At 41.8% G+C, this 27,035-nt stretch overlaps 1 protein-coding gene and 1 long non-coding RNA gene across 2 annotated transcripts in view; one reads left to right on the plus strand and one right to left on the minus strand.

Annotated features, from left to right (window-relative positions):
* Positions 1–1,972: 1,972 nt before the first annotated feature.
* On the minus strand, positions 1,973–26,746 carry LOC138973270 (uncharacterized). Its single transcript, XM_070345993.1, has 8 exons — positions 26,610–26,746; positions 23,812–23,925; positions 22,018–22,095; positions 18,529–18,654; positions 13,480–13,612; positions 10,811–10,911; positions 7,987–8,172; positions 1,973–5,179 (listed from the first exon to the last, which is right to left on the minus strand). Exons 2-8 carry the CDS (start codon positions 23,908–23,910, stop codon positions 5,111–5,113), a joined length of 792 nt encoding a protein of 263 aa, XP_070202094.1. The 5' UTR covers positions 23,911–23,925; positions 26,610–26,746; the 3' UTR covers positions 1,973–5,110.
* LOC138973272 (uncharacterized) overlaps positions 21,679–27,035 on the plus strand; it is a 253,426-nt gene continuing 248,069 nt past the window's right edge. Inside the window, exon 1 of the long non-coding RNA XR_011457945.1 lies at positions 21,679–21,762. This is a non-coding gene — a long non-coding RNA (uncharacterized lncRNA). The remainder of the gene's footprint in view (positions 21,763–27,035) is intronic.

A 27,035-nucleotide genomic window follows, 5' to 3' on the forward strand; every position in this document is an offset into this window, starting at 1 on the left:
CACATTTCCGCGCAAAGAACAATGTCAGGGCTCCCCACGGAAGCCCGTTCTAGAGAGTCCCTGGACCCCCGCTTTTAATGTTTAGAGGGTCCATGGACCCCCGGCCCTGTGCGGAGTTTTAGAGGGGCCCAAGAGTCCATGGTCCCCAAACAACCTGTGGTTATATAACGCATTTTTTTCGCGAATAGTGTAATACGAAGGGTCTTTTATCATCAGAATATTCGAAGAGGACACTTCAACTTATCCTTGTTAAATGGAACACACACACACTTTTCCATATTGTTCCGGCGTGAAATTGGCATTTGTACTTGCACTATACTTGACCGACGACTACAGTCTGAAAAGAGTACGTACGATACGAACGATAGCGGAAATGTAGTGCGTCCCGGGACCCGCTCTTTATATGATTAGTGCGTTCCGGGACCCCCTCAATTAATTTCTAGTACTGACGTGATTTCGGCTTCTAGTGCGTATAGGACGCAGGGACGCGCACTTTGGGGAGCCCTGAATGTCGCATACATATCATCAAATCAATGGTGCTCTGCTAATAAGCTTCATGTAAAAATCAGTTCAAGATCAATTTTAGCGGGCCATTTCCATGTACAAAGCTTTAGATAGGCCTAATGTCATGAGATTTGTGGGATTGGTAAAATAAATAAGAACAGAACACCATGCTAATAACAACAACCACACTCACACACTGACACAGAGAGAGGGAGAGAGAGAGAGAGAGAGAGAGAGAGAGAGAGAGAGAGAGAGAGAGGTGCTTGTCAGAATGTATCTCGAATATGAGAACAACATGAAAATACGACCTGAGAAACACAGGGAAGTAAGCGCTCTAAATGTATAAGCCATGTGTAATAGAGTGGGTGAGAGTATGCGGAGCAGATCTTGTGGCAACCGAGAGAATGACAAGCATTGGAAGCGACTTTCAGTTTGGGAATAAAAGTTACTACAGTACACTGTAGTTCATTTTAACTTTGGCCGTTACCGACACACACACTGGCATAGAGAAACACACACTGGCATAGAGACACACACACACTGGCATAAAGACACACACACACACTGGCATAGAGACACACACACAGGCGTAAAGACACACACACACTGGCATAGAGACACACACACACTGGCATAGAGAAACACACACAGGCGTAAAGACACACACACACACTGGCATAGAGACACACACACACTGACATAGAGAAACACACACAGGCGTAAAGACACACACACACACACTGGAACAAAGACACACACTGGCACAAAGACACACACACACTGGCATAGACTAGACACACACACACACTGGCATAGACACTGACACACACTGGCATAGAGACACACACACACTGGCACAGAGACACACACACACTGGCATAGAGACACACACACACTGGCATAGACACACACACACACTGGCATAGAGACACACACACACTGGCATAGAGACACACACACTGGTATAGACACACACACACTGGCATAGAGACACACACACAGGCATAAAGACACACACACACTGGCATAGAGACACACACACTGGCATAGACACACACACACAGGCATAAAGACACACACACACACACTGGCACAAAGACACACACACACTGGCATAGACACACACACAGGCATAAAAACACACCCTCACACACTGGAATAAAGACACACACCAGATTACACACACGAAACACATGGGAATACAGACATAAACACTTGTACACACACCCACACATATTATCACACTTTGGCATTTAGACAGACACACAACACACACAGTCAGTCAGTTACTCAGACACTACACACACACTCACTGCACACAGGAACAAGCACAAAATCACAAAGAGAGTCACTGGCACACACACACACACACACACACACATTTGCATTCCCTCATACACACACACACACAAACACACTGACAATTCACACACACACACAAAAGCACATGCAAACAAACATAAAAATGCACTGTCTGAATTTAATATTTATTTAGCATATTTATTCAAATATATATGACTTCATTATCACAGAGATGGAGGAAAACATGCACATCACATGTACATCAACGGAAACAGCTGACAAATCCCACTCCCTTCCCTAAAACACAGATATGGCTAATAAAGAGCAAGGTACATGGACATTGTGCATACAAACATTTGTAAAAAAAAACAACAACATTATTCTGCTTCCAGGATTCTTTCACATAGTGTCATCAGCTAGAATATGAAAGATTCTGTATTGATCAAATAATTGCTGAAAAAGATCTGACACAAAATGCCCTCAACTGTGAAGAGCACACCTCAGTCTGACAAATTAAGTGGTGTTCACATGGCAGACTTTGTACCAACTTTCCCCAAACTTTCAAACAATTTTAGTTGGCGCCAAGTCAAATAAAAATTGCTGCCCATGTCAACAGCGCAAATGCTCGAACTAGTATTAAGCGCCAATTCTCACCAGATTTAAAGGCCAGTGCAGCTATCGGAGCTAGCTCCTAATGCGATAAGAAAAGTTATCAATGACCAGAGATATTCAATCAGTAAGCGGAAAATCTTTGTCAGGGCACGGCCGAGTCCTACAGTGCTCCACTGAATTTTGGCTGCTAAGTCTGGCCTATATTGTTCCTTCATCGCTAGGGCTGTTCACATGGCAGACTTTGCCTCGACGACTCGGGAGCGATTTTTGAACGACTGAAGTTGGGGGAAAAGTTTTATGCAAGTTTGCACAAAACGCACTTTAGCCAAATTTGACAAAAATGCTTCATGCAGATATTAATCAACTTTGATCAAGTTTTTCAGATAGAATGAAACCAAAGCGGTGAAACCACACCTGACAAAAATATCTTTAGACACAAACCACTGATGTTTAGGTTTGGAAATACAGGTAAAATGACTGTTGTTCTGCCTAATTCTTATGGGAATTTAATGGGTCAATTTCATTTGCAATGACGTCTCGGCAAGAGAGCTAGTGCAATCTCATGTAAAACCTCTGAGTCCAAACATTGCACCATTTTCAACACAGTCAATTTCCAGTGATAACGAGAGAACCACAGAAACGTTTCTCCCCTTGAATGAACATTATACGTTATAGTATTTTTGATCAAAATATGACATTTTAACCACATCGGGACCGTCAGTGTTCCTCCGAGACTGCGCTAGTGGTGAACAATGACTGTCAAGATTTGTGTCAAATGTCATATTTTGGTCAAAAATACAATAAAATTTTTGTATCGATCGATTCTGGTCAGAATTCCTTTTACTTTTTACGATTGAACGCACACAAACATGCAGTATTTGTAGTCTGGCCGTCTAAATATGAATTTTTGTCGGCCTCTGACATCACACGGCTCAAAGAAGGGAAATCCAATGTTCAATCGATACATAGTACTGTTACTGCATGCAGTTTTCAGAGCAAACTGTTTGGCAGCTTTCACAGTTAATGATATTTTGCATGACTCATGACTGCATGGTAAAATACATTCTTCAGAATTGGAAGAAAGCATTGGGTAGGTGTAGGACAATGAGATTTAGGAGAAATGTGGAAATAAAAATTCAGATTGCACAGACACAGTAATTGTTCCAGCTATGTTTTCCTTTTGTAGGACTTCACATGTTTTGGCGAATGTGACAAACAAGCAAGCAAGTGATTGTCCCCCTTGGAAATATACAGTAGAAGAATAAACATAAATGTGCTAACAACAGATATGCTAACTACAGCATGTGCACCAGGAGAAGTGTTCTTATCAGTCTGTGCCTCTAAACTTTTCTCCTTGATTATTGTTTCGTGTTTGAATTGAATCAAATCTTTTTTAAACAAACAGCAAAAACCAGTCGGTGACAGCGTATAACACACAAACAGTGTCAGAGCAGTGAGAAGACCGATAATCCTACTTCCATAGTTACTGTAACTCAATCCCCATCTCCAACATTGGTGACCCTCCACCACGGAATAAGTTGCATGTCACTTTTGCATGATTTTTTATTTTTACAGTTTCTTAAAGAGTTTTTTTTAAGCTCTATCCAGTGGTGAAAACCGTTTAAGAAAAGAGCGAAAACTTTTCGAGTTATAAGCCCGTGACTAAGGTGATCCTCAAACTGATACCCGACACCCCCCGGACGTATATTATGCCTAGCGCAGAACCCCACGAGGTGACATCATTCCGTGATGGAGGGTCACATATATGGATACACCCACCATCTGTGGTAAGATAATAGATAAGAAATGAAACACAAGCTAATGATGTTTGTGTATGTTTGCGCCCGCATGCCCGTGCGTGTCTCTGTGTGCTTGTGCAAGTGCACCACATATAAATTCATACACAACATGCAAGTGTAAGTAAACAATTTACAGTTTCACATTCAAGATAAAACAAAACAAACCAAACAAAAATCATTTGGAAACAAAGCACTCATAATCAAAAATGGATCACCAGAAAAAAAGAAAAATACAACTTAAACTACCTATAATATTATATTATGATTGTATGACAAAACAAGTACTTTATGGTACAAACAAGGGAATCCGTCCATAGATTACATTTGGTATTGGTGTAGCTGTACAGGAAAGGTCTTTTTAAACTGCAAACCCAAAAAGGAAAAGTACGAAATAAGATGCTTCAGAAAAGAGAATTTAGTTGTCGCTATAAATCCATAACACAAACTACTGAATAGGAATGGAACCAGTTTTTCTGTCTTCTCTAAGAATGGATACTGTCCAGAAAATAACAGGAATGCCGCACTAAAAACTAAAACTGTTTCATTACTTTTGAAACCATGAGTGACGAAAATCACTATTTCACTCTGCTGGGAAATAACCTAGCAAACTTTCCCCAGAAGACACCTAATCATCTGCAGTATCTTATTCTCTACCCCTCACCCCACGAAGAACCACTCTAATGAGACTGAATGTTGACCCCAGTTCAGCAAAAATTACGCAGCAAAGATAAAAGAAAGACGGAAATCATTTTGATCAATTTAAGGAATTTTTTTAATCTATTTTTACAACTCTATTGCAAGTGCCAACATATTCAAGGTTAGGGTCACAATCCTCTCAAGGTCAACTGTTTCCATATCAAAGTCACGCAAGCAGCATGGCGGCCTTGCAGCGTTTACTTCTTGTGGACGGTGTGAACTGTCGTCACGGTTGTCGACGTCGGAGGATGTGGGTAAGGCGAATACTGAAAGCAACAAAAGCATGTTTTCCTGAAGAAATCTATGATTTTCAACACACACACACACACAAACAAATGTTTTCCAGACTAAATCTACAGACATGGGATTCAGAAAAAGTGATAATTAAGGAGAAAAAAAAGGTGGGGGTCTGGGGGCCGCAGAAGGCCCCCAGTAGGGTCCAGGGGCAACGCCCCTGGTCGGGGTCTGGGGGCTTTGCCCCCAGAAGCTGAAGGTTTTTAGTGTTTTAGACACACAAAAATGGCCCTGAAATGCATATTTCAGCTTAATCATAGCCCCCCCCCCCCCCTTCTCTTCCTTCCCATGTTTCTCAAATTAATTTTACGCTAAGACTCAAAATAAGGAGGAGAAAGAGAGAGAGAGAGAGAGAGAGGGAGAGAGGGAGAGAGAGAGAGAGCGAGAGAAAGAGAGAGCGAGGGAGAGAGAAAGGGAGAGAGAGAGCGAGAGAGAGAGAGAGAGAGAGGGGGGGATGGGGGGGGGGGTGGTGGCGTGTGACGGTGTGGTTTCAATGTTCTTACCTTGTCGGTGCCAAACGACCCCAGTGACTGATTACACGACTGGGTTTTCAGGATAGTCAGGTGCTTGTTGCTTTTCAAGTGGCTTTTGAGGGCAGTCTTTCCATTGGAACCGTAGTTGATAACATTAACATCGTTGCACAAAGTGCACTGAGCTTTTCCCGGCAAGTTGATTTTAGCAAAAGCATCGCCAACTTTCAGTTTCACGTCTTGTGTCTTCTGGCCTTTCTCGTATTTCCAGCTCAATGATACAACTTCATCGAGCCAGTCTTCTTCTTCTTCTTCTTCAGCGTTCGACGATGGCTGTGTCTAGATTCTTTGGCCCGTGATGTTGACGAAGTGGGCTGTCATTTCGAGGTCCGTCTCTGCCTGGCTGCCCACAGAGACGACACCATCACGTTTCAATGATGTAGACACAACCATATTTGTCGGTGATGCGTAGACACTCGGTTCTCACCTCACCCTGAAGGTCAGTGTCTTCCGTCTTCGGTAGGCCTTCGTGGGTGTGATTTTGGACTTTTCCTTGTCCTAGACAAGTTTCCTCACACGGTTATCGGCCCTCATCTGGCCGGGTTTGACTTCCGAGTGTCCTTCTCCTAGGAAAGCTGCCTATCAGGGCTGACGAGTCTTTCCAACCCGGCGCTTGTGAAAGCAGCAAAAACATGGGGCATCTTCATCCGCTAAAACAGCCGTTGGGAGCTCCTCGTCCGCCTGTTTTACCGTTGGGATGTGAGACTAAGGGTCCTCTTCCGCCTTCACAGCCGTTGGGAGTACACTCTCCTCGTCCGCCTGGTCAGCCGTTGGGACGTAGAGTCTTTGTAGGTAACCCATACCTGGGGGTTTGGTTCATGGGCGCCAGGGCGTGTCCACGCACCGGTGGGCCTGCACTGCCGCATGTTCGGGGCCAAACCTCCTCCGCGCTCTTGCAATTCTGCCTGGGGACATAAGGCCCCCAGTTACCACCCAACACCTCGTGGAGGGTTGCTTTAAAGCTTGCATAGGACTTGTTGTGGAGAGGCTTACTGGCAGGGAGAGACTTACGCAAGGCTGCTCTCTTTTTCGCCGGTGCTGCAAGCAGCTTGGCTAGCCGGCGGTGAAGGCTGAAAGCGGGATGTGACAAGCACATGTATGTATGCCAACACGCTGCGGGCGCATCACACAACCATTCGTTGGGCATCGAGCCAGTCGAATCTCCAGAGATTTTTCTTGTACTTCTGCTGGTCAATTTCCCGGGATAGAACGGTCTCGTCTCGCTTTAGCTTCCTCATCATTTTGGCAAGTCGCTCGAAGCGATGTAAAAATGGCGCCGAATCATTCTCATTCGGTATGCTTATACTGAATCCCCGATAGCTACGTTGAAACGGTGACTGTAGGAGACAAAGACACAGAGCGCGTTCCCATACGGATCGACCAGCAACAGTCTGACCGTTTTAGGAACCAACCGTTCAAGAATAGTATGGAATGGAGCGTCGCGATCAGCGGACCGGCCTAAAAACTTGGGTATATACCTACATATACCCCAACATTTTCTCAGCGGATTTGCACGAATCTCAAGAATGATCCCTGGAGCCTAAAAATTTACGGAATTCCGTAATTTTACAGAAGAATCCCATGTCTGAATCTATGATTTTCAACACACACACACACACAAACAAATGTTTTCCAGACTAAATCTATGATTTTCAACACACACACACAAACACACACACACTGTCACACACAAATGTTTTCCAGACTAAATCTATGATTTTCAACACACACACACACACACACAAACACACACACACACACACACACACACACACACACACACACACACACACACACACACACACAAACAAATAAATGTTTTCCAGACTAAATTTATGATTTTCAACACACACACGCCTGGTGGGTTAGGACTGGAGATTTTTCCAATCTCCCAGATCAACGTATGTGCAGACCTGCTAGTGCCTTATCCCCCTTCAAGCACAAGACCAAGTGCGCCCGGAAAAGATCCTGTAATCCATGTCAGAGTTCTGTGGTTTATAGAAACACATAAATACATGTACCAAGCATGCATCCCCCGAAAGCGTCATATATAATACGACTGCCTAGATGGCGGGGTAAAAACGGTCATACACGTAAAATCCCCGCTCATGCAAAAACATGAGTGTATGTGGGAGTTTAAGCCCATGAACAAAAAAGAAGAAGAAGATGTAGAAAACACCAGAAAGCCACCAGGTGGCAGAAAAATGTCACACATGAAAAATGTACGTCCCACCCACAAAACTACTCACCACCAACTGAACGCCAAAATGAGCGTCGTTCTCTCGGCTACAGGCCAGAGCAGGTTTGAGCTCCCCGCTGGGCAGAATTCCCACATAGCGACCTCTCTCCTTCAGAGACTCCAGCATGACGAACCTGGCCTCCAAGTTAGTGGTCAGCTGCCACTTGGTTTCTACGCCGTGAATTTCTCCGGGGGGCTGTAGACAGTGATACCAGTAAGAATAAATATATATGTTTGATGCTCATTGTTTAAATGCTCATGTAATAGTAGTGTACTTATGTTCGATTATGCTTTATGATCGTGTGTTTGTCTTATTAGAAATGCCATGTGGTGCCAAAAGAAAAATGTCCATGTTTATGTAAATACAAATGGACATTGAAGTTTTCTTATCATCTTATATGGCAAGCGCACCTTCTCCTACCAGGCCCCATCCATCTGGAACCAACTCCCGCATTCACTCAGGCACTCCACATCTATGCAATCATTCAAAACCTCACTCAAAACACACCTCTTCCCTCACTAGTCCGTTAATGACCACACATCACCCTCTCCTGCTGGTCCTTGATCTGTCTCTTTCTTTCTCCTTCTTCTTCCCTTTCCAGCGCTATTCTTCTTCTCTCAACAAACTTTATGTATCCAATACTTTATTTATTTATTTACAACTGTTTTTCCGTCTAGAATGCATGTGCCTGTAGTTGGTATGAGTGAGTGCGTCGCGTTCTCGCTGTGCGCCTGTCTGTGAGTGTATGAGTCCTTGTCGATTTGTGTTTCGTATAATGTTCACTATGTATTTTATATTTTGTAAGCGCCTAGGGCTATATTTAGATTAGGCGCACAAATGTTCATAATAATAATAATAATAATAATCTTATCTTAATCTTAAGACAATGTGAGGCACTTCTTCTTTCTTCTTCTTGAGCGTTCCAGAATGTGTCTGGTTACGTGTGAGCTCGTTTGCCCATTTGGGTTCCCCCACACTTTACTCTGAGAGCATAGTCAGCTTCACTCCGCTTTTGTTGAGTAGACATGCTGGGTATTTTCGTGTTTCCATAACCCACCGAACTCTGACATGGATTACAGGATCTTTTCTGTGCGCACTTGGTCTTGTGCTTGCGTGTACACACGAAGGGGGATAAGTCACTAGCAGGTCTGCACATAAGTTGACCTGGGAGATCGGAAAAATCTCCACTCTTAACCCACCAGGCGGCAGCGACTGGGATTCGAACTCAAGACCTCCCGATTAGGAGGCCGACGTCTTACCACCACGCCACTGCGCCCGTCCAAGCAGTACAATTATCTTGATGGACAAAAGCATGTCAAGATCTTGCAACTGAAGCAGATTTGTGATGTAATTCGATCGATTTGACCCCAAATTTGATTTATTCAAAAACGCACTGAGCGATTATGTCCCTTGAATAAGGCCAAAAAATAAATTAGGTGTGGTTACGGTAACATAGCCCAAAAAGTAGGCAATCACTTTTTTTTTATTTTTACTTTTTTTCTAATGTGTACAAATTAAACCTACTTGACAGGGAAATAAGTGTGCGACTCGGGCGCTTTCGCTTTCATGGCGTTTTCTGCACGCGTTTTCTTTTTTTCCCCTTTTTTTTGGACAAATGTAATAAAAAGTTATAGGGTCGGCCCCTAAAAATAGGGTAGGTCGGGTTACCGTAACCACACCTATTTTTTTTTTAGGCCTAAGAAAAGAAATATTTTGCGTTTAAGCTAATTTCAGTCAAAATACCATTTATCATCACAAACTAGAATCCAAGGAGGAAATACATGGTCCAAAGTTTGATCAGCAGCACTTTGGAGGGGGAGGGGAATAGTCAGTAATAAGTTTGAGTCAGATAAACAAAGCCAGTTGACTTGCGTCCTCCCTATAGCGACACGTTTTAGGCTATGTACCAAATTTATCAAATGCACTCAAAGGTGCAGACAATGATTTTTCTACTGCTTTTAACTGTAGGTATTAAATCCATCTACTTCCTGTTTCTTTTCTTAGACGTTATTTTCTTTGTTGCTCTTCTTTATTTACTTATTTCTAATTTAGTTATCTATTTTTGGCTCACGTAAGTGTAGCCTATGCGATCGTAACTTTGTCTGTCTGTGCGTGCGTGCGTGCGTCTGTGCGTGTGTATGTCTGTGGTAGAAACTCTAACATTTGAAGACGTCACATTACATTGACGTCACATTATGACGTAAGAGGGTTAGACGTCACGCGAAGGAAGTACTGAAAGTCTCGGTCATTATTATTTTGAGCGCGCCGAGACTAGTTGGCAGTCGTGTCCTTGTAAGTAGGCTACATGCAGACAGACAGATCTAGATCTAGTGTCTCGCTTTCTTGCACAGTTTCACCTATGCTCTTTCTGTGTGTGTGTGTGTGTGTGTGTGTGACGGAGTGATTGAGTTTGTGTTACTGTTTGTCGATTTCTTACGTGAGCCTTGATGGCTTCACCTCTTGTTCTTCTTATTATTCATCTATTCCTTCGTTGCTCTACAAGGTTTTGCATTCCAATTTCAGATCTTATCCAAACAGAACTTAGCCAGGCGTGTGGGTAAAGGTCAAGTGGCACCTCCCATTTAAGACCCCCAATATAATTAAGACTTCACATTTTTCAGACCTTGCTTGTTCAAGTTTCCTGCTCATAATTTTGTCAAATGTACCTCTTTTCTAGACTCCCTGCTTTTTAAGACCTGACGTTCTCAAAGTTTGGAGCCCTAAAAAGGGGAGTTGGGGCATGATGGGGGTGGGGGGATATGTATGTGGGGATGGGGGGAGGGGGTATGCTACTTTATTCCAAGTATGGGTGAGTAAAGAGAAAAGGACGAACCATGTGAATGAGCATGGTGTGACCGCTGGAGATGGTGAGGTAGTTGTAGTTGTTGTGGAGGCGAACTTGGTTGTTGCCTTCGTTGATCACTGTCCACACAGCTGAGATGAAAAATGATAGATTAGGACATGTCAACAGAGAGCAATATTTGAATACTACAACCCTTTCAGCAGGATAGTACAACCAAACTTGCCATTGTGACCACTTGTCTTTTGTCACAATTGTTTTTCTCTATATAACTACCCTGCCCCTGTCCCTTGTCTGACAGGCACAGTTGTTTTTCTCTATATAACTACCCTGCCCCTGTCCCTTGTCTGACAGGCACAGTTGTTTTTCTCTATATAACTACCCTGCCCCTGTCCCTTGTCTGACAGGCACAGTTGTTTTTCTCTATATAACTACCCTGCCCCTGTCCCTTGTCTGACAGGCACAGTTGTTTTTCTCTATATAACTACCCTGCCCCTGTCCTTTGTCTGACAGGCACAGTTGTTTTTCTCTATATAACTACCCTGCCCCTGTCCCTTGTCTGACAGGCACAGTTGTTTTTCTCTATATAACTACCCTGCCCCTGTCCCTTGTCTGACAGGCACAGTTGTTTTTCTCTATATAACTACCCTGCCCCTGTCCTTTGTCTGACAGGCACAGTTGTTTTTCTCTATATAACTACCCTGCCCCTGTCCCTTGTCTGACAGGCACAGTTGTTTTTCTCTATATAACTACCCTGCCCCTGTCCCTTGTCTGACAGGCACAGTTGTTTTTCTCTATATAACTACCCTGCCCCTGTCCCTTGTCTGACAGGCACAGTTGTTTTTCTCTATATAACTACCCTGCCCCTGTCCTTTGTCTGACAGGCACAGTTGTTTTTCTCTATATAACTACCCTGCCCCTGTCCTTTGTCTGACAGGCACAGTTGTTTTTCTCTATATAACTACCCTGCCCCTGTCCCTTGTCTGACAGGCACAGTTGTTTTTCTCTATATAACTACCCTGCCCCTGTCCTTTGTCTGACAGGCACAGTTGTTTTTCTCTATATAACTACCCTGCCCCTGTCCTTTGTCTGACAGGCACAGTTGTTTTTCTCTATATAACTACCCTGCCCCTGTCCCTTGTCTGACAGGCACAGTGGCCAAGTGGATAAGAAACCGGCCTCCCATGTGGAAGGTTGTTGGTTCAAATCCCGGCCGTGCCTGGTGGGTTAAGGTTAGAGATTTTTCTGATCTCATAGGTCAACTTATGTGCAGACCTGCTTGTGCCTTATTAGGTTTCGTGTCTACACACAAGCACAAGAACAAGTGTGCACGTAAAATATCCTGCAATCAATGTCAGAGTTCGGTGGGTAATAGAAACAAAAAAATACCCAGGATGCTTCCCCCAAATGCGGTGTATGCCTGCCTGAATGGTGGGGTAAAATTGGTCATATATGTAAAAACCAACTTGTGCAAAAACATGAGTGAATGTGGGAGTTTCAGCCCATGAATGAAGACAAATTATAATAAGAATACTACAACCCTAGCGGAACCTCTGCCAGGATCCCAACATTGACATGACATTGCTGTCCAACCAGAATTGTCACCAGCTGACCGGAATTGCAGATTTTGAAGCCTGAATCCATAATTTCGGCCAAAATGGAAAGGAAAACGGGTCTGCCAAAGGATCCCGAACAAGCTTTCTCTATATAATTCAACCTTCCAACAACATCGCTCGGTCAGTCGCTTTGGTGGTACAGACAGGTTTTACTGTAGTGGATAATACACACACACACACAAATTACAATTAAAAAAATCAGGAAATTTCGGTCACTTCTTTTAAACTTTAAGTTTTAACAGTGTTGTGCTAGGTGAAAATAAGATTACCTCAAAGACTATCTGTGACCAAAAGAGGCAAACATGTACAGGGAAACCCCTCTTTTAACATCCTCCCCCCCCTTATGACTCAGTTTTTCTCTATCACTCTCTTCATAAGGTCTGTAAATTTACCGCCTTTATAAGACCTTTTTTCTCTCAAAGTTTTGGCATTTTTAAAAAGGGAAATCCACTGTGCAGTGAAAAACAAAGACACACGGTTAAAGGCGTTGTTCTCTAACGCTCTCTTCATAAAGTCCCTAAATGTACCCCTTTTACAAGACCTTTTTTTTTACTCTCTCCATTTTTGTTTTAAAGGGGGAGTATTAAACAATGGCGACTGCACTTGAGAGGGAACAATAAAGAGAACCAAAAAGCAATGTACTCACATTAAAATGACGAACACTGAACGAATAACAGCGACGTTTCGACTTAAGGGTCTTCTTCAGGCACAAAAAACACAAAAGTACACACACAAAAAAGAAGACGATAGAACAGATAAAGAGGAGAATAACTGACAAAACAACTGCACTGCACAAACCAACAAATGACAAAGACAGAGAAGCAAGGGAAGCTACTCGAGGGGAAGCCAACAATAACACAGGCAAGAAAAAGTTAGAGTTGAAAAGCGGCAGTGTTGAGGTTTGTAGACCAAACAAAATGTGGGTCTTTTGTGTTTTTGTGCCTGAAGAAGACCCTTAGGTCGAAACGTCGCTGTTATTCGTTCCGTGTTCGTCGTTTTAACGTGAGTACTTTGCTTTTTGGTCTCTCAAAGTTTTGGCATTTTTAAAAGGGGAGATCCACTGTGCAGTGAAAAACCAATACACACTGTTAAAGGCGTTGGGGTCTACCGGCCCTTTGCCGTCCAGGACGAGTCTTCCGTCAGGCCCTGCCAAGATCTCCAGAGCTTTTCCCGATGACCTTGACACCAGCTGCACCACGTTGCCTGTCTGGAACAGCGACTGAAACGAGAAATGACAGTGAGAGCGACTGAAACGAGAAATGACAGTGAGAGCGAGTGAGCATACCTAAAGGTGTTGTTCTCAGGCCTTGGAGTTTGGTCATTGATACATGTGTGACGGGCGCTGTGGCGGGGTGGTAAGACGTCGGCCTCTTAATCGGAAGGTCGAGGGTTCGAATCCCGGTCGAGGTTTCGAATCCCGGCCGTGGCCGCCTGGTGGGTTAGGTGTGGAGATTTTTCCGATCTCCCAGGTCAACTTATGTGCAGACCTTATCCCCCTTCGTGTGTACATGCAAGCACAAGACCAAGTGCGCACGGAAAAGATCCTGTAATCCATGTCGGTGGGTTACAGAAACACGAAAATACCCAGCATGCTTCCTTATGGCTGCCTTAATGGCGGGGTAAAAACGGTCATACACGTAAAATTCCACTCGTGTAAAAACACGAGTGTACGTGGGAGTTTTAGCCCACGAACGCAGAAGAAGAAGAAGATACATGTGTACTGGTTGAATCTGACGCCATGTTCAGATCCCTGGCCGGTCAACCGTCCCATACGTTTGACACCAAGGGAGGTCTGCTGACTTTTTTTGTAGCCAGGACATTTGGACCTAAATAAAAAATAATACATGGCTTGCTGTGTCATATTAGTTGTAGTTGTACACAATGTTTTTTTAAAATAATGTTAATGCGAGCGAAAGTTAGCATTAGCTTTTCAATATTTGAAAAAGCAACCAGTGTAAATATCGTTGACACATACAGCAAGCCATGTGTTATTCTGTTTATCCTACATACTGTACTTGCATGTTTCTTGCCTCAAACGTCCCGGAATTGGCGCCTCCAAATTGAAGAAGCGTCTTACGGAACCTAGATCTCTTTCAAAGACTCTTGAAATCTTTGGCGACAAAGCAAAGAAATGTCTCTCTAGAAAGTATAGCGTATTGTGTATGTTAGGGAGGCCCGGCGGCCATTTTCATTTTTTAACGTTTTTTTCCCAACTTTGACCATTCATAAATCAAAGAGTTATGTCTTTAATCTTCTAAAATGTTGTAGATATGCTTAATATAATATTGTCTATGGGATCCGAAAATTTTAGGGATGTAGCTCTATAGGAATTTTAGCTATAAAGCACCAAAGTTGGGGAAAATGTCCATCACACCAACCCCAGAAAAACTTGTGCAGAGCACTAAACACAAAAAACGCTCTTTTTCATCAACTGTTTTATTAATTATACTTATTGAATGTTAAAATGCATGTATATAGAAATTATTTGCGAAAAAAGTAGTTAATGAAGTCAATTTAGACAAATTAAAAAATGGCCGACATCACATGAATACTCTTATTTCTCAGATATGCAGATCTTCACTTTAACATGATTTATTCACTTAATATAAACTTATAACATATCAAATTAAAGGAAATTAGTTGCTCTTTATAGTTAAGCCATATTCAATCAGATTTGATGAAAAAAATATCAATTTTAGTTAGAATAAGGAAAAAGGAAATATTACGTCACATAAAAATTCGTCCAAAAACCATCAAAAATAAAAATATTGTTCAAAGCAGAGACAACAATGGCAAGTCACAGGGAGAATTTGTGTTATATGGACCAAACTAAAAGAATAAAGTAACCAAATAAGTCTTTTAAAAAAAATATAAAAAATAAAAAAAAATAAAAAAAATTCAAACAGTGGATTTGTCAACTCAATTTAGCAGCACAACCAGTGCATAACTTTTGTTTTTAAATCACAAAAGGATAACACCTCCATCATTAAGTACATTAGAACTTTCAATAACTCAATCTTTTCTTCCAGAGAACTGTTCAGTCTAAGCTGTCTGTCAAGTCGGTAGGCAAGCAAGTCTTTTTCGGTATTGCAGCTCACCAAATCCTTGTCGAATAAAGTCTTGCCTTGACGAAGAACAATCTCACCGACACTCTCCGGCACAAGGAGCAGGGATGGCTGAAGGGGCTGCAGGGGCTTGCTTCTCTGGAACAGCCACTATTCCATCTTGTTCAGAGCACACTCTATCACTGCTGCATTTTGACGAGACTTCAGTTTCCACACGAAAGGCAGGCACAAAAAGTCGAACAAGATCAAGCAGTTCTTTTCAGTCGGTTGTTTGTTGTACTTGCTCACAAGCTTGAAGTAGTCCTTTTTCACACGCCCACATTTTGATTGCACGGAAGTTGGAGACCTGGAGTTGAACGCCTGCGTGGTGAACTTCATCAGCCAGAAGTGAAGAACTTCGAAGTAGCGACTAAGAGTAAGACAGGAGTCGTCCGGAAGAGTAACCTTGCCACACTTCTCCACATTCTCAGCCGAGACCATGAGAGAGATGAAGTCCCCATTCGTGATGTCTCACAGTACGTGTGCCAGCATCCTTCCCCAGTGGTCCCGATTCCGTTGTCAAGCAGCTGCTGAGAAGAGAGGTTCCAGACACAAGGGAAAACTTGGGTCCAACAGCCTTCTGATCAGGGATGCAAACAATCTGAAAAACAAAAGAACATCAAACATAAAACAAACAATATATTCAAGCCTAAATAATATCAATAGAAAAAAACCATTTTGTCTTTCTTGGTAAATAATTCACATACTACAGTGAAAAGATGTATGGTAGTATTCCAAAAAGAACAGGAATTGATCCTTGATTTACAAATTCACCAATAGTAACAACAATTAAAATCAGCTCCAGTCATCATGATTCATATTCAGCAAACAAAACTGGCACAGTAGTATGTATGCATTTCTCCTGTTAAGGCACTTTGCCACAGACAAACTGAAAATTCTGATTTTGTCAAAAATGAAGCTATGAAAATTGAAATAACACATTGTCACAGGTCAGTCTAATTTATTTGTATTTACTTGTTTAAATTTACTTTGTATTTGTGGGTGTAGTATTACTCAACTTACTGTTTATGATAGGGGGTGTCAAGGCAAACAAAGTGATAACCTATGTTATTGAGAACACTGCAAAACAGGTTTTTGTGTATGCATCCAAATGCTCAACCTATAAGAAGCTTATAATTAAAAGCCAAAAAATACAAATCTTCACACTGTGACTGTGAGACTGAGATTGAGAAAAACAAATATTGAGTCCTTACAGTTACAGCTACTAGTAACTAAACGTTATTAAAATAATCATAAAAAATACAAAGCAGGCGATAATAAATACACTTCTTTATTGTCCGAAGTAAATAACTTATAATAAATAACATTTAACTAACTTTTATGCACAATTGCCGACGTCAACAGTCTTACTTGTCTGTCATTCAGTCGCACTTACGGCCACGTTTCATTCCTGAAAAGTCACTCTGATCTATTATAATTTGTTACCATCCAGAAGAAAAGATCAAAATTACAGATTTATTGAAAATATCTCATCAATCTTATGTTTAATGAGATTCAGGATGCGTTTACTTTAAGCTTACTTTAAAAAACAAAACACAGCTCGATCAGCGAAACCTCAGGGATTGTCCGACAGTGGTATCGCCCAAATACCGGGGATGATGATCTCCACATCAAAATCGAATATGTTGCATCTAAGCCGATTTACAAACACAATTTAACTTTCGATAGCTTGAAACACTAGAACTTAGTTATAATTTGATTTTCATTTAAAACTAATGCACATTTCGACAGAGAAACAGTTCAGATCAAATTACATACCCAATCGACGCCCCCACAGCAGTTAGTTGACTCGCCCGCCATAACAAATTCTGCAGCGTGGAACACAGCAACTCGGTCTCCACTCGGCTTTGTCAGGAGTGCGATTCGACGCTCAAATTCTCGTCTTAAAAACGCTCGGCATAAGAAACCGCTTCGATTACAAATGAGAAACTTTGGCACAAGAAAATTCAAGATGTTGACTATCATACGCGATGCGATGAACTTCGATCAATGAATGGAACGACTGTGACCTCTTCGTTTGAGAATGGTTCGTGTGTGATGTGTTACAGTGCTTCCCATTGGTTCATCGCTTGATATGACGTAAACAGAGAGGAGATCTTTACTTCTGCCAAGTTTCATTGGTGAATTATTTATAGTTTGCAAGGCCGAACCAACCAAAAACAGGGTTGTTTCGGGACCGATTTAGAACAAAGCCGTGGCTTGAGGCGAAATCGCTGCACAGCCAGCCAGCGGCTAAGTCCGACGCAGGTGCGCGACGCTTTGGGGCGTTTTACACATCCAAATACAACTATGTAAACACATTTTTTTCACATCAAACTTAGATGAGTGTACTAAGATGACTATACTCAAGAGCATTCATACTTTATTTGTTTTCAATAAAAATTCAAATAAGCACAATTTTGAGTTGAAAACAGCTCTTTGCACTCTCTGCTTGACTGCCGGGGCCGCGGGGAGCGTGAGCCTCCCTATGTATGTTCTAAAAATTCCTCCAAGGGAAACAGCAAGCGCAGTTCCCAGAATGACGTTCATCTCGGTGACTTTGTGATCATGAGCAGTGGAAAATGAAGTCCCTGCCAGACCAGTTTTACACAACTTTATTTACAGGATACACCAACGTGTGAATGTATGGTTTTGTTTTGACATGAGTGGTCTCTCTCACGTATGCAGCATCAATCATTTCATTATTATGGTGAAAAAATTGAGAAGTGTGCTCCATAATCCTAAACATTGAAATAAGCATAATGTTAGTAATGTTACATCTCTTACCAGCAACTCATGTGCGTGAGAGTGTGTGTGTGTGTGTGTGTAGTTTGGATGTGGACAGACGTGCCTGTCCGGAGTACTTTGGGTGTTCTTACTTTGTATGTTTTATTGTTTTTATGTTTATGGTTGTTGTCATATGTTGTTTGGTTGCTTTAAGAGCAGATGAACCACACTTTTTCATCCATTGTCTAATTGTATGGACAATACATTATTTTACGTCTTATGTGACTTATGTCTTAAATCCTACCAGCAATGGAGCGGTGCGGCTTGTGTCCACGGCCTCGTTAATCTTGTTGCCCAGGTAATCAATCTCCTTGCCAAGCTGCTTGCCCACCGAGTTGACCTCCTTCATCACGGAGCTGAAAAAGCCACCCTGTAACAGCCCACAACCACACAATGTCAGATCTTTCTTTCTTTCTTTATTTGGTGTTTTGCGTCGTTTTCAACCAGGAAGGTTATATCGCGACGGGGGAAGGGGGAAGATGGGATAGAGCCACTTGTCAATTGTTTCTTGTTCACAAAAGCACTAATCAAAAATGTCAGATGCATGGATCCCTTTCTTCAAGACCTCCAAAAATCTGAGAAAATCAGGTCTTACAAAGGAGGGGGTTATTTTTAAAAAAAAACAAGAAGGGCAAAGCCCATACGACTCACATGCTTGACCTTGACCTTTACATGACCTTGACCTTCAGCTAACCCTAGCAATGACATCATACACTAAGAACTGCTTTACACATTTTTCCCACCAAAATACATGTGACCTTGACCCAAGGTCAAGGTCATCCAAGGTCATGCAACACAAAGCTGTTAATTCAAGACATAGGAAGTACAATGGTGCTTATTGGCTCTTTCTACCATGAGATATGGTCACTTTTAGTGGTTCACTACCTTATTTTGGTCACATTTCATAAGGGTCAAAGTGACCTTGACCTTGATCATATGTGACCAAATGTGTCTCATGATGAAAGCATAACATGTGCCCCACATAATTTTTAAGTTTGAAACAGTTATCTTCCATAGTTCAGGGTCAAGGTCACTTCAAAATATGTATACAATCCAACTTTGAAGAGCTCCTGTGACCTTGACCTTGAAGCAAGGTAAACCAAACTGGTATCAAAAGATGGGGCTTACTTTGCCCTATATATCATATATAGGTGAGGTATTAAATCTCAAAAACTTCAGAGAAAATGGGAAAAATGTGAAAAATAGCTGTTTTTTAGACAACATTTATGGCCCCTGCGACCTTGACCTTGAAGCAAGGTCAAAATGCTATGTATGTTTTTTGGGGCCTTGTCATCATACACCATCTTGCCAAATTTGGTACTGATAGACTGAATAGTGTCCAAGAAATATCCAACGTTAAGTTTTCCGGACGGACGGACGACTCGGGTGAGTACATAGACTCACTTTTGCTTCGCATGTGAGTCAAAAAGCAAAAAGACAAGGTCTTATAAAAGGGAGGTAAGGGTGTCATAAAAGGGGAGTTCCTCTGTACAGGGATCCCTTCTTTTAAGATCTTCAAAAATCTGATGAAAATAAGGTCTTTCAAATTAAGGCATCTGAAAGGCTGTCATACTCGTAGCGTTCATTAATTAATTCATATTGTTTACATGTGCCAATAATGTTATAAAACTTTACCTAAGGGGATATAATAACGATTGGCTGTAGCTTTCGAACACAGAAAACATTATTTCAGTATTGCAAAGTGGTGTTGATAGTGTCGAATGTAAACAGTCTCAATCGCCATCTTTGGTTTACGAAACGTCACGAAGTGACGTCAACGGTTTAAAAATAGCCCAAGTCCTGGAGAACTGTTGCTAAACAATGCAATAAATAATTAATTATTTCTTGTAATTGGTAAGGACTTCAAACCTAAAACTTTGCAGGAAGCTTAATCTATACATCCCCGCAACGATGGGAAAAGCCCTGGAAGTAATTAAACTAATTAAATAGGACTAAGTCAGCCTTTAACAAAAATGGAAGCCTTTTGACAGAAACAAAAACTTCCAACAGGAAGGTTGTGCTACATCACCTTTTTTTTTTCTAAAATAATCAAATCCTGCAAAAAAATCTTAATCACATGAGACAGAGCACTATTTTATGACCTGAGAAATCAGTGCCCTGAATGCATATCCCTCACTTACCGTTTTTACATATGGTTTAAACAAGGTTTTATTCAGTTAGACATGTGGTACAGTAATAAAACGAGAAATAAAAGGGACACGAACTCAAGCGAACGCTTATATTACGTGCCCTATACAAGAATGGTGGTGGATAATACAAATGTGATGTACACAAAAAAATCTAATATATATACTATGTCATTCTCTGGGTTAAAAAAAAGAGTAGTTTTTACATATGTTGAATGCATTAAGAGCCCTTGCGTCCCTTTTTTTCCTCAGGTAATCTATTCCTGCACTTCAAAACCTGTTCTTCCAAACCAGGTAGCCTGGCGACCTCAAATTTCTTGACCACAAAGGCAACGCCTGTTAATCGTACCAACCAGTGAGCAAATAGGTTCTCGCGTTTTTCGTCTGCTACTGGACGCCATCTTTGCCTTTGGAGCCATGCTTCCCACGTGGCATTGTGTTACTTTGAGCGAGACTTCCTCTTTTCCCCCACTAGCAGTCCAAGCTTCCAACTTTCACTTTGTACATGCGTTTTAGCAACAAAGTGAAGAATTCTCGAGGCTTTAAGTCGACCGCCGGAGAAAAGATGTAAAACTGACGATGGAGAGAGTTTGTCAAACAAAAAGGAGTTGAAAGGGACTTCTTTTAACTGAAATCAATACTCATTACTTGTAAAACAGAACCTGAGGTATCAAAGGTACAGGTGTTCTTTTAACTGAAATCAATACTCATTACTTGTAAAACAGAACCTGAGGTATCAAAGGTACAGGTGTTCTATCTATTTAACAATAACATCAGTCCTAAGGCCACATAAACAAGGTTCTTTTTCTGATCAAGTTTGGCATAAATATCACTTTTTCTAATTGCAAAAAACAAAGACGGAATGAGACTAATGTTGAAGACCTCACACACTAAAAACAATTGGAAGTTGATTTCCTGAAAAATACAGCTGTTGGGAATATTTCCCCAGCCCACAGGAAGAAACTTCAGAAGAAATGCCCAGACAGGTTGATCAAGTTTGTTCATTGTAAACATTCTAATGTACAGGGCAGGTTCGACTGTACAAACTTCCAAGTAATCATTTTGTAACCGAGTGCCGTAACACTACGATCACCTCGGGAGGCGAAGTGCAATCAAACAGGATTGAAAATGTTAGGGCTTATTTCTTAGCCCTATGAAAACTGTTATGCAAACCCGAAGGTTTCCATGAACATACAGACAATCGGAAACCACCAGACCCCACATTTTGAACTCAAAGCCATGACGTTCCCATCACAAACAGAATTCCACAATCAACCGGTGTTGACTTAAAGGCCAACAACTCGGGTGCAGAGTCTGTTGTGAAAGGAGCGGTAGCCTCCCCTGTCACAATTTGAAAAGGCAACAAACGTCATGTGCTTTCTTACTTCTTTTTATCGTTCACTGATTGGAGTGTCATTGATAGAAACCTAAAGAATGATAACAAATTCACCCTTTAAAATACCCCGCAAGCATTACAAGGAGTCAAATGGCACGTCACACAATGGTGCACAGCTTTATATGACAACTCCCAACAGCAAGTGTTATAAATGGGAATGGCCCCAGTGTTGACCACTCAGCATACTGACCGCTGGTTTGTGGACCACCCTTTGCTGGCTGGTGTGGACCACTGTCGTTTTCGGACCACCCGTCACCACCACTGTAGTCTGTGACAAACATAAGAAAAAAAGCTTTAAACCTCAATGGAATTATCATACCACAAGCATTGTTGCTCCAGGTACACTCTTTACAAAATAATTCAAGTAGCGGAAGTTTGACACTGAAGTGGATCACCCCTTTTAAAAGAAGCAAGACCTCCAAAAATATGAGATAGCACGGGAATCTTCAAATGGCGGTCAAGTCATGTTTATTCCAGGGATCGCGTTTACCGGTAATTTCCGGTATTTTACCGGTTAAGATTCGCCAATACCGGAAAAAAAAGTGGATGTCGGTCAGACGTACCGATTGTTATTTGGTTTGACCGGTAAAAAAAAGTAGTAATTACAAAAATCGTTTGTCAGTACGAGGGGGAGAGAGACAGAGAGAGAGACAGAGAGAGAGAGAGAGAGAGAGAGAGAGAGAGAGGTAGAGAGAGAGAGACTCAGAACTTTATTACAAAAGGAGAGAGAGAGAGAGAGAGAGAGAGAGAGAGATTTGGATGGCTTGTTGTGACAGCGCTACAATGTTGCGATTATGTCTCCATTGATGACACTTGATGTCAAGGTGTCAAACATGACGTCAAAAATAACAAGGAGGCGAGCTCCGAAATGTCTTTCAGTACGATTGTGCCAGATCTAAAGTATTTGCTAGCAGATTATGTGAGCAATGTAGGTGGCCAGGGAGCGGAGAAATCTTTCTTGTCGCCGAGAAAAAGATCTACACACACAGACATCAGACATCATACTTTTCGCGCCATTTCTTTCGGTTCCCGGTCCATCGTAAAAAGTTTATGAGAAACTGAAAGACAATAAGGGACGGCGTCTAACTATAGCCGACATAGCATCATACCGGGAAATCACGTACTCACACCAGCTTAGATCTTTGTCTACATACAGTTGATTATTGTGAGGCGAAAGTGAAACTGTAACAGTAAGTAACTAGTGAGTAAGTCTTCCAGTTGCGTGATTACTATTTGCTTTCCTATTTTATTTCGGAAGTCTGTCTCTCTCTCTCTCTCTCTCTCTCTCTCTCTCTCTCTCTCTCTCTCTCTCTCTCTCTCTCTCTCTCTCACACACACAGCGGCTGCTGATGTGTCACTGACAAGTTGTGCGACAGTTGCTTTGAGAGAAAAAAAGTCCGCATATCACTGACATTGATTTAATGTATTGTAAGTCATTGTTTGTCTTTTACTGGTTGCCTTGGCAAGCTTACCGATTTTCGTGAGAGCCTTGTAGCCAGCTCATGACGTCATACCGGTTTGAAAAATACCTAGCGCGATCACTGGTTTATTCACTTCATTGCAACTCTTATGCTAAAAGTAGTATATTTACTTGTTTACTGGACTACATAGATCCTATCACCACACAAAAATGTATCTGTGGGACAACATTTGTACATGCACAAGTACAATGTAATACACCAGCAAGAGACTTTGACGTTTGCTTGCTCAGAGTCAGATCGTGACTTGAAGGCCAGTTCAGCTATCAGAGCTACCTCCTAATGCAAGAAGAGCAGTTTGGCTTATAATCAGATATAAATAGGCGTCCAATTATATCGCTTGCTAGAGCCAACCAATCGGTAAGTGCGATAAGAAAAGTCTGCGCAAAATCTTTGCTAAGTCATGGACGAGTCGAGCAGCGCTCAACTGAGTTCTGGAGATGCTGCTAAATCTGGCCTAAATTGTTAAGGCCGTTCACATGGCAGACTTCTCCCCGTTTACTTACCCCAACAGCTGGATACGTTGCGTTAGGGTAGGCCTGGTAGGGGGGTGGGGGGCCGGGAGGGGGCCCTCCTGCACCTCCCATTGGTCCTTTTTCTGCCATTTCTCTCTTTGAAACCTGTTCCGGCAAAATTCAGAAACAGATATTAGTTTTAAAAGAATAGGAACAAGAGACTCAGGTGAGAAGAACAAGAACAAGATGACAATGAAAAAATTCCAGAAACATGGACAATAAACAACGAAAACATACCAGAAACATGGACAATAAACAACGAAAACATACCAGAAACATGGACAATAAACAACGAAAACATACCAGAAACATGGACAATAAACAACGAAAACATACCAGAAACATGGACAAAAAACAACGAAAACATACCAGGAACATGGACAATAACTTCAATAACAACGATGAAGAACTGTTGTATAAAACCGGTCCTCATTGTTATCTTCTTGTTGTTGTTTAGTTTTAAAAGTTGAAGTAAATGGAACGGAACATAGTTTTAACAGCAAACAGAAATGAGTTGAAAACCGAGTGTATAACTGTACGTTATTTGATGGCCTTACGTTACCCATGCGTCCAGAGTATACAAGCGCAGCTTGGCAGCAACTTAAACAGTAATCTTGGTTAATATTACGAAATCTGCTGAAATGATGAAATCACAGAGACAAACTTTGATCTCAGAATGTTTTGTCACTTTTTGGGGAAAGAAGTGACAGAATTCATTAGTGATGCCATTATTGTATTACAGTATACTCCAGCAATGAAAAGCTCTGTCACAACTCTAAGCTATTTAAATGCGCCTTACAAGTTGTTAGGAAGTAGCCACATGAACATCAATCCGATTCAGTGATTGATTAACTTCCTCCATCTCTTTTTCAGAGTGCAATAATGTGCACTCACAAAGTATACCAACACTTCTAAGTTGATACACACTCTGTGTGTTCCAAATTCCGACAATAAACTGCCGCGTAGCAATTCAGTTCTTGTGTGTGTGTTTGTTTTTGTGTGAGCAATGTTTGTCCCTAGCGTAATTTGATACTATGTATCGAAAGTGAAGCTTTCCTTCACAAAATGATGTCGAAATACACCGAGTTGATGCGGTTCTCTGATCTTTTATGTACACTCTGTTACAGTCTTCTTCTTCTTCTTCAGCGTTCCAGAATTTTCTGGTAACGTGTGAGCTCGTTTGCCCATTTGGGTTCCCTACACTATACTCTGAGAGCATAGTCAGCTCACTCAGCTTTCGTTGAGTAGGCATGCTGGGTATTTTCGTGTTTCCATAACCCACCAAACTCCGACATGGATTACATGATCTTTTCCGTGCACACTTTGTCTTGTGCTTGCGTGTACACACGAAGGGGGTCAAGTCACTAGGAGGTCTGCACATAAGTTGACCTGGGAGATCGGAAAAATCTCCACTCTTAGTCTTAACCCACCAGGCAGCAGCGACCGGGATTCAAACTCCCGACCTCCCGATTAGGGGGCCAACGTCTTACCACCACGCACTCTGTTACAGTAATCGAGTAAAGGTACTAAAGGAGTGTGCAGCATCAGATAGATTTAGTTTTTTTGTACTCTCTGATAATCAACTGCCCTGCGTACCTATCGCAAATTGGCATCGAATGACAAATCGCAACCGGAAGTTAACGTCTTGTATACACTCGGAGTGCATGTAGCCAATGTGTTTGTTTTAACCTCATTTTAAGACTTAGACCTGATCTCTCCCTTTTTGGCTTTTAAGGCCCTGTTTTCTCAGATATTCTGTACAACTACAACCTCTGTACATTTGCCCCCATTTTAAGACTCCCTCCTTTTTAAAACCTACATGACGGGTGCAATGGCTTGGTGGTAAGACGCCGACCCCCACAGCGGAAGGTCGTGGGTTCAAATCCCTGCTACGCCAGGTGGGTTAAGGTGGAGATTTTTCCAATCTCCCACTCCCAGGTTAACTCATGTGCAGACCTGCTAGTGCCTTATCCCCCTTGGCCTGTACACGCAAACACAAGACCAAATACACACGGAAAAGATCCTGTAATCCATGTCAGAGTTCGGTGGGTTTTAGAAACACGAAAATACCAAGCATGCTTCCTCCGAAAGTGGCGTATGGCTGCCTAAATAGCAGGGTAAAAACGATCATACACGTAAAAATCCACTCGTGCAAAAACACGAGTGTACGTGGGAGTTTCAGCTTACGAACGCAGAAGAAGAAGAAGAAGAAGAAAACCTACATTTCTCAGATTTGTGGAGGTCTTTAAATGGGGAACCTTCCACAGTACCACGTCTTCTCAAAGTCAAACTTTGTTTTCGGCTTTTGACTTCCTAGCCTTCAATGAACAGTTAACGAAATAGCCCCGCGAAAAGTGTTTAGCATGCTTAGTTATGTTATTTCATCAAGTACAGAATACAATTTGAAAAGCATTTCTAATTTCACTTTTGGGTATGTTTAAAAGTTGAAAAACACACGTCTGTCTGTTGAGTTTGCTTTTTCAGTTTCTGTCAACAGTCAAGGCTGCGTTCTTGTCAATCTGTGGTTACGGAAAAGAATCCTCTTAGTAACTGAACTGAACGCTCTCTGTCAGAGTCCTCAGACCAAAAAAAAAAAAAAGACTACTTTCTGTGATAGTAGTTGTCCAGTGGACGACACCTTCGCCTGTGGTCAGTCTCGGTCGCTCTCCAGTTCGAAAACAGCTTTTCTCAGTTTGACCACACAAGTAGCATCAATATCAAAACATGAAACTTAATAAGAGAGATAAAAATATCCCAGAAAATCTAGAAATGCATTTGAATGTACTAACCTGTCGAGAAAATTCACACGTACGCGTGCTGGCGAGGTTGATGCGTAAAAGTCTATGCAGATAGTAAGCACAGTGTGATCTTGAGTCACCGGATCTAAAAAATATCTTGTTGTACTGTTCAGGAAGATTCCATATGGGAATAACAAACGACGTCACTGAAAGTGCGCTGTCCACCACTGGCACTAGTTCAGTGAAAAGACACATATTAACTATTCAATTATAGATCAGAAGCACGGCCAGGCTCACGATACTGTGTCATTTGCCACTTGGTGTCAGTCAGTTCAGTTTAACTATAGGAACTTCACTACCACATGGGTTATACTAACTTGATTCATAAAGTAATATTGACAACACGCCTTATTTGATACATCTGTGTGTGTGTGTACATCCGAGTAACGCTTTTATGTAAGCTCATTTGTATTAGCC

This window comes from Littorina saxatilis, linkage group LG8 (assembly GCF_037325665.1).
Source record: "Littorina saxatilis isolate snail1 linkage group LG8, US_GU_Lsax_2.0, whole genome shotgun sequence".
Classification (NCBI taxonomy): domain Eukaryota; kingdom Metazoa; phylum Mollusca; class Gastropoda; order Littorinimorpha; family Littorinidae; genus Littorina; species Littorina saxatilis.